Source organism: Acomys minous, assembly GCF_964271855.1.
Source record: "Acomys minous genome assembly, chromosome: 6".
Lineage (NCBI taxonomy): Eukaryota > Metazoa > Chordata > Mammalia > Rodentia > Muridae > Acomys > Acomys minous.
This window is the reverse complement of record NC_140487.1, coordinates 125,404,604-125,413,270: the sequence shown is the minus strand read 5'-3', so window position 1 is coordinate 125,413,270 and position 8,667 is coordinate 125,404,604. Positions and strand designations below refer to the sequence as shown.

The 8,667-nt window shown below is 50.1% G+C and overlaps 1 protein-coding gene across 24 annotated transcripts in view; it reads left to right on the top strand.

Annotated features, from left to right (window-relative positions):
- The first annotated feature begins 576 nt into the window (after positions 1-576).
- Positions 577-8,667, top strand: part of CAMTA1 (calmodulin binding transcription activator 1) — an 838,283-nt gene continuing 830,192 nt past the window's right edge. For all 24 annotated transcript variants that reach the window (XR_014779735.1, XR_014779736.1, XR_014779737.1 and 21 more), the window contains exon 1: positions 577-722. Coding sequence is in view for 14 of the 24 variants with exons in the window: in XM_084784663.1 (XP_084640789.1) it covers positions 678-722 (45 nt within the window). In the remaining 10 variants the exon portion in view is untranslated. The remainder of the gene's footprint in view (positions 723-8,667) is intronic.

The window sequence follows — 8,667 nt, the reverse complement described above, 5'->3', positions numbered from 1 at the left end:
GTCCCCCCGCCTCGCCGGCTGTGGGATCCCGGAGATCCCAGCGTGTCCTCCACAGACACCGGGACCCCCACGCGCCGGCAGCGGCTTCCCCGGGAACGTCCTTCAGCTCCGGGAGCACGCGGGAAAAGCCCCAGCAAGCCAATGAGCGAGCGCCTTCCTCATGACGGTCACGCTGCGGGGCGGGGCTTCCCACAGCCGTTCCCGAGTTCCGGGAACCCCCTTTGATTGGTCTACACGGCTTGGGAAACACTGTAGTGACGCCCAATCAAAACACCACGTCTCGGCCTCGAGGAAATATTCCGTGTCAGCCTCGTCCTGATTGGGCCGTCCTTCGGTCTTCTGGCCACTAGGAAGCTTTGTTTAGGTCTTGAGGGCGGGTTTTCCTGGGAGTGGGTGGGGAGGGGGCGTTGGTTCCAGGCCAATCACTTTAGTCGGTGCGGTGGTGCTCAGCCAATGGGCTGGGTGGATAGGACGCTCCTCCCGGAGAGTAGTGAGACCCCTGGTGCGGCACGATTGGTCGCGGGGACCGTGACTGGCAGACGCGCTGCCCAATGGCCGCTGTGCGTGGGCCGCGGGGCGGGGCCAGGGCGGGTGCGCGGCGGCGGCGGGGTGGCTGGGCCGGCGGCGGCGGCGGTACGAGGCGCGCGCTCGGGGTCCCGGTCGCGAGGAGGAGGAGGATGTGGCGCGCGGAGGGGAAATGGCTGCCGAAAACAAGCCGGAAGGTGAGAGCCGGAGCGCGAGGGCCCGGGGCTGTCAGGGTGGCGGCGACACGGCGAGCCCGGGGCCGCGCCGGACATCCCGGGCATCGGCGGCGCGGGGCGCGAGCGCGGGGGCGCGGCGGGCGCGGGGAGGGCGCCGGCGGGGCTGGGGGGGGGCGGAGCGCGGCCGAGTCCTGAGGTGACTCGCGGGCCGGCCGAGCCGCGGCGCCCCGCACCCAGCCCCGGGGGCGGCAGGCCGGGGCGGGGGGCGCGCGGGGCGGGGGCCGGGCCCAGTGAAGAGGTGGAGAAGCCGCGATGCTTCCCGCACCCGGCCCGGGGCATCCCGCCGTGCCGGCCCGGGCGTGAGGGGGCCGCGGGGCGGAAAGTTTCCCGGGCCGCGGGGGCTCGCGGGCACCGGTGCCGGCGGCCGTAGCGGCGTCAGGGCCGGACGTTCCCCTCCACAGCCCCCCTCGGGCTGCGAGGCGCCTCCTAGCGCCGACGTGGGGTGTCCCCGCGCGGGTCCCCGCCAGGGGGCCCCCCTCGTGCCGAGCGCCCCTCGGCCGAGGCCCCGGGCGACCCCTCCCCCAGCAGGGCCGGGGGCCCTCGCTCGGCCTCCCCGCCCCTCACAGCGTGCTCTTCTACTCTTGCCCTTGCACCCTCACTACCGGGAGGGTGGGGTCTCCACGCTGCCTTGCCCTTTACCTTCCGTGACCCCGATCCTCGCGGAGCTCCGAGGGTTCCGTGTGAGCCTGTCCCCCTTTTGAAGGGACTCTCTCGGGGCCGCTGAGCCTCTGCACGCCGGGCTTACCCTTTTTTTTTTTTTTTTTGGCCAGGACAAGGGGACCCCTGCTATCCGTGTTCTTCCTCCTTTGCTCGCCCAGTGGCTTGTGGGGCCCTGTGCAGCTCTGAAGTCATTTCTAAAAAGGCAGGCAGACACTTCTCCCAGACCTGTACTCTCTCCGTACACTTTCCTGGGTTAGGGTGAGCTCATTTCCTGAACACCCTTCGAGTTGCCCTCTTTCTTGTTGGAAAAACCGGACGCTCCAATGCTCCTTAGCTGTCTGCCTCTCTCTCCTTGGAGTTCCCTGTCTGGGCCAGGGTGGGTGCCCCAGTAAGATGTAGGGCAGGCAGGACTTTCGCTGTGCCTACCACTTGAGTGAAGAGAGACCTTAGGAATTACTCCTTTCTCGCAGGAGAACGAGAATCTATTGCTTCCCCGTTCACCCTTGGATCTTAGGGGGCACCCTTTACCAATTAATCCTGTCCCACTGGGAAAAGGGTCATGTGCCCTTGAATTTGGTGTTCTAATTCCTGACTTCTTAGCAATGAGAACCAGACTTTATGGATCCCACTCGCAAGAAGTCTTTGAATCTTTCTTGGAAGTAAACTCCCCCCCCCCCTTTTTTTTTGAGAGAACTCATATCCCCCTTATGGCTTCTGTTTCCCAGGCAGCCATATTTAGTGAGCCTGTTACCTTGACTTTTTCTAATTTTCTCAAATTGTATTCATGTTGGCTGGGGAAGGAGAAGCCATATGCCTTTCTATCCAGAATAGGGAGCGGAGACACCCTGGTCGCCCACATGCCATTTGAGACGAGGTAGTTGTGCGCTCCTTGTCCTGCCAGAGCCTCTCTGTGGCCCCGGTGTGTCTCCAGTGGGATCAGCACATTTCTCTGGGTTTTGTGCCTTTCAGTCATAGGGGAAATTTCCCAATTTTTGCTCTTCTGGTCCTCTTTGGCATTATAGAAATTGTGGTGCTCTACACAGTTGTTGACACACAGAAACCACTTTGTGCATATATGCAATAACATTCTGTAGATGCACAGAGGAGGTTAGAAGGTTCAGGTGGCAGGCAGCTCTATGCTCAGACTGTGGATTCATACATATAGACCCATGTATGTTATTGGTGACTGCAGGCTTAGAGGAGTCTGAGGTGTCATTGATAAATGCCATTTCTCACCACTCCTTCATTTGTCATTTGTACTGTACTGAATAAGCAGACTGCCCCGAGAGCTCCCCACATCCCCCATGTGCAGCGCTTGCTGATGAGGACCCAGACTTCTCCATTTGGAATCTAGGGACAGTATTCTTGCCTTGATTCTGTGGGTAGTGAAAGTTCTTATCTTGAATTTTTTTTTTTTAACTGCAATGTAGGAGAGAGATTTCCGAGTGTTTTGGGGACATGATAGGAAACGGAGAAGCTACTGCTTCTCCCTGATAGAACTGGGATCTGATGGCCTCAAGTACGTCCCTGTTGTATTTCAGCCAATGAAGTGAGAGATGCTGTGAAATTAGGAGAAGGGACCGTTGGAAAAGTGCTTGCCATTTCCTGAGAAGGTGGCAGGGTTTTTGCAGGTGCTTTTCTGTGGCTGGTGAGTGTTGAGAGCCCAGCAGCTCAGCCACCGCTCAGGTGCTGTGTTTCCCTGTCTCTAGCTAGTTCACTCAGCAGCGAAGGCTTAGGTTTCGACTGGCTTAGTGTGGAGGAGCCCCGGCCTCATCCAGCTGTGTTGTCTTGGAGCCCCTTCCAGCAAGGGAGCCCTCCACCTTGATTTTCCATTCCAGGCAAGGAGATGTCGCAGCTGGCTCTGGTTTTGCTTTTCAGCACAGTACCCACTGCCAGGAAGTTAAGCTTTTGCTCTGATTTTCGTGTGTGTGTGTGTGTGTGTGTGTGTGTGTGTGTGTGTGTGTGTGTGTGTGTGTGTGTAGGCAGGCTGTCTTTGCCCTGTGTCTGTTGTCAGCTTAGGGGAGTTGTTTGTTTCTAGGGGTGCTAGTGAGTCTTGGAAAAAACGAAGAGTTGGCTACCTGCTGTGTGTGTTGGTGTAGACCCAGGAGAGGCATCTCATTTCTGGCTGCCATTGGGAGTCGTCCCTGTCCAGCAGTGACCCACACATGGACCGCACTGCTTGTCTAAAGTTGGGCTCCTCAGTTGCCTGTGCTTGGCTTACTGTGTGGTGTGGCTCTGGGTGGTTGGGAATTTGTACAAGGTTTGCTCTTGAAGTTTGTCGGGTTGCCCTGCTCCTCTTACTCACTTTGCACCCCCCCCCCCTTTCTGTTCAAATATCACTTCCCCTTCCACCTCTTACTCCCTAGCTTTTGGGAAAGGCCAGATGAGTCTTTTTCTCTTGTCTCTTTGAAGACCTGACTTACCCGGTTTCAGAGAACCGTTGGGCTTCTCCATCTTCCCCTTCAGCGGATTCTGCAGATTGACGTGTGCACAGCACCCTCTTCTCAAGGGCAGATTAGTTCAGCTTTGTCTTGTCAAAAGAGTAGAGTCACTCTTGCATGTTCTTGGAGATAAGTTTATGTTATACTTAGCCACACTTTCGTCTTTTTCACTTTATCAAAAATTTTAGTATTTTGTCTTTTTGAGACAGGGTTGTGTTTTGTAACTCAGGCTAGCCTAGAGTTTGTAGAATGACTTGGCCCTGAGCTTGGGGATCAGTCCCTCTGCCTGGGCCATATGAATGCTGAAGTCACAGGTGCGGGGTGCCAAGCCCATCTCAGCCACATTTCCTGTTTTTTTAGTTTCAGACTCTGGTGGTTTTAATTTTTCTCCATAAAATGGCCCATTTTATAGCCAGGGAGGTGTCAGTCCATGTGTCAGTGTGACTTGAATTCTTGCTCATCTTGAGGTAGCCACTCTGGTGCCCGTTCCCGACCCTGTTCATTATTTTGGGTCGTTTCGTATGCCCTGTTTCTCACAGCTTAGAGAACACAGCCTTTGCACCTCATGGGAGCAGCAATGGAGGGTTCTCATGTTCGGGCCTCCTGCAGTTGCCCATTGAGTCGTTGGTGGTATCTTAGCATCTGCTCTTCTGAAGAAAAGTCATTGCTACTCAGCTGTTCACTCTGCAGCCTTTCCTGAGTGTCTGCTGTGTGCAAGGATCTGTGGGGACTCGGTGACTTTGCCTGAGACCACACTGGATCTTGTTAGCCTTTTCGATGAGTGACATTCAGTCTACAGGACTTGACTTTAATAAAGTCAAATTTTTTTCTGAATTTAAATTTTTTGGATTTTAATATTAACAAAAATATTCTTGAATAGTGTGTTATTCTGTGGAACCTTTCCTTCCTCCCTGGAGGGTTGGAAGTAGTGAGGAGGGAGGAAGGTGTACTGGCAGGAGCACTCAGCAGCTTTCCTCGCCACCAGACTGGGTGTGTATATGTGCACATACAAGAAAGTAGAGTCACATTTAATGTGCCTGTCTAGATGTAACTTGTAGGTCCTTTAGGTATGTGATTGTTTGGGATGCTTAGTAAGCATGAGAAGAGCAGCATTGCATGCTAGCATCATATGCATGGACCACAGTGTCAGATGCACTTCCACATGTTTTAGATAAAGGTTCTTTTCTTTCCTGTGGCTCATGCTCTCAGGCATTAAGCATTGAATGAGCCACCCCTGGGCTTTGCTGTTCAGTTGTCTGGTTCTAATGCCTAAGTGTGGCGACCACTCCAGGGCCAGAGGCTGAAGCACTTACTAGCTTATTATATGTCTTTTAGATCTTTATGCAGTTCAATAGTACTGTTATTTGTATTTTTCTTTTCTTTTTTGGGTAAAGCTTGATTCTTTTTGGGTGCATGTGAGGTATACATCACAATATTGACACTGATCAAAGTTAATCCAAAGTCGAGTTTTCTCTCCATAGTGGCTGTAGAAGTCAGTTCTGTAGCCTTCACTACTGTAGCAACCCTTAGTCTGTGGGTGGCTGCACCTTGGATTTGCTTTGTGGTGATAGGTGATAATGTGTCCTTTGCATTTTCATTGTGCGGGTCATCTTCAATGCTGTGTATCCTACAGAAGCATCATACCTTGTTTATTGTTCTGAGTAGGTGGCATGGGGTCTAAGTCCCAGCAAGGGGACGGTGGTATTTATAATCAGAGTCCTAGTGAAATGCTGTCCTGCAGGTTTCTGAGCCTACCCTTGTAGGATTTTGGGAATTTGTTTTTGCTGTATTTATTTGGCTTCCCTCTCTCTGGTTTGATTGTAGTAGAGTTCACAAAGGATGCAAACCTTTGCCTCACCTTTTGCTGTGGTGCAATCTGATGTGTGGGCAGGGTAGAGGTTCTAGTTAGGAGTCTCTTTCCACCATGCTTTAGGAAGGGGTGCCTGCCCGTCCATCCTCCTTCCCTGTCTTCTTCTTTCCCTCCTTCCCTCACTTCCTCCCTTTTACTTGAGTTTGGGGGCAAGGCTGCCTCAGACACAGTCATATCCCCCTTTTTAAATATGCCATCATGGGTGTAGTGCTCAATTGTCTTGTGGTTGTTAGCGTTGTCATTAGAAGATGGAGATGGTCTGCCACCCTGTAGTATTTGTCATACATGAGGAAGTGTACCGATATTGAACAGCAGTCGGTGCTGTGTCCTGTTCTCCATCAATTAGACAGTATTTTCAAGATCACTTTCTCTGGAGCATCAAAGCTTGTAGAATGTCATGAGTCCCCTGTAAAGACTGGTAATGTTTCTTGAACCTTTTTTATTTTTTTTTTTGGTCTTTTTTCGAGACAGGGTTCTCTGTGTAGCCTTGTCCTGTACTTTGTAGATCAGGCTGGCCTCGAACTCACAGCAATCCACCTGCTTCTGCCTCCCCAGTGCTGGGATTAAAGGCGTGCGCCACCATGCCCGGCCTTGGACATTTTTTTAAACCTCATTATTCTTGACATAAAAAGAAATACTATGTACTCCCGTGCAGAGGCCAGCCAGGCACATTGATCCCCACGTTACCCTCTTTCTCTCTTAAGAGGAACACTCCTTATTTTTCAGATGACTGACATAGCCTAAGATGGAAGGATAGAGGCATCTCTTGTTTTACTGGTTTTTGTATATTCATCCCAGTGTTCTGTTCATTCTTAATATAGTTGCATGTTTTCTAAAGGACATAAGCCCTTTGCGCATCTGGAAAAGTGCAGTCACTTTTCCCCGTTTAGATTTAGCTAGGCCTTTCAAGCCATGAAATGTCCCTTCCTGAAGCTGTTAGCCGAGGGTGACTTTGAAGGAGATATGCTGGCCTGGACTGCGTCCCTCTGCTTTCTGCAGGGTAGGCTTGCATGCACATGGCTGTGCCTTGAAAGGAATGCCAAGCTTGGTAGTGCTTGGGGACAAAGTGAGTGGCATTTCGTCCTGCCTCTCATGCCAACCAAAACACCTCTCTGTACCATCCCCCAACATCTATAAACAAGAAGTGACTGTAACAAAACCATCCTAACAAGGTAGACCATCCTAAGGCAATTGGTACCTTTGGGTGTGTATTCTAAATGGCAGAATGCATCCTTCTAGCAGACTGTGCAGGATCTTTTCCATTTTTCCTTATCAGTTACCAGGCAGTAACACCTGCCAAGCAGATTATTTTTTCCTCTTTATGCACACCGAACTGTTTGAAAGAATACAGGCAATGGTTAATTACTGTGTCCCCGTACGAGTTCTGTGTATGTGTGAGAACTGGGTGGTGACTTCTGTGACTGTGCAGCCATCGCGACTCTTTACCCATGTCGCTGTACACTGTTGCTGAACCTAGCGTCTGTCAGGATGGATAAGCCAGGTATGTCATCCTGTTTAATCTTCCTCAGTGAGATTTGTTCACGTATGAGGGCAGAGCTATGTGCAGCTTCTTCCGGATGCACCCTTTCTTTTTAATCACCATCTTCATCCCTCCGTGTTTGTCTCTGCCCCCCTCCCGGTCTCATGTAGCCTAGGCTGGCCTTGAACACACTATGTAGTTGAAGATGACCTTGAACTTCTCATTTGGCCAATAAGGTGCTGGGATTACATACATATGCTGCCTCCATTTTGGGTTTGGAGGTTTCTTTCAACTGAAAAATGTCCCCTACCCCTAGTTTCTAGTTTTCTTTCATCAGGGTGAGTGACATTGCCAAGAATGATTTCTGAAGGCATGTGAGTTGTCAGGGATGTCAGCTGAAGAGTCTGTGCACTCCCTTGGTTTTTAGACAGTTGGAAATGATAAGAAGTTGTTATGAAGTATGAGGTTGTAGGAAGTATAAATCTGCTAGTGATGTGATTGGCCATTAACGGTTAAGACAGCCTTAAGGTGGTAACTTGAGTGTAGTGACTGATGCGCTGCAGCAGTGGGATGCCGACTGTTTCCACTACAGAGATGCTGATGGCCTTTCTTATCTTAAAATGTGTTTTTCCTCTTCTTTTAGAAAGTACTTGAGATAAAATAGAGTTTTTAGTGAACAAGATGTAAAGTTTGGTGGAAGTTCAGCAGGATGGAACATTTCAAACTAGATTCAAGATAAGAATTTTTATTCTGAATCCACAAGGGGGTAGTGGTGTTCTATCCAAGGTGCTTGTGGACGTTGAGGTGATAGCCAGCATTCCAGACCTGTAGATAAACTGGCATGTTTGCATTTTAACTTAATAAGATCTCCTTTTCAAAAAAATTTTTTTTCTGTGGCAGAATTGTTTATTGCTTAAATTAAAAAAGATCCATTTTGGTGAATGACTATTTTAAGCTATGAAAATGATTATTTGCACCATAATGCAAATCTGAGACTGTCCTTGTAGTCTTGTGTTTGGAGAGGTCACAAAGGCCCTGAGGCCACTGATCTTTTCTAGGGATGTAATAATCTTAGCATTAGGCTTAAGTGTCTTGAATAGAAGGATTTTAGAAAATTGTGTCTAAACTTTACAGAAGTTTTTATTTCTTAGTGTTTCAGTTCTGCCAAAAGATGAAAAATTGAACAGTCTCACTACTAGCTGCTTTAATAGTTCTGAATGAATCAAAGTTTTGTGATAATAGTTTATACTGCATCATTACATAAAAGCATCCTTTCCTTAGCATAAAAAAAACCTAAGCTGTTCTGCAGGCCTGTGAGTCTTACCTGCTAAGTTTAGAAATACTTAGGATCAGGTGTAGTGTGTCAGAGCCAGCCAGTCTGTTATTGCTGCTGTCATGTGTGTAGGCCACATGGTGGGAGGAAGTTTTTTAAAGGCTTATTTTATTATTTGTGTA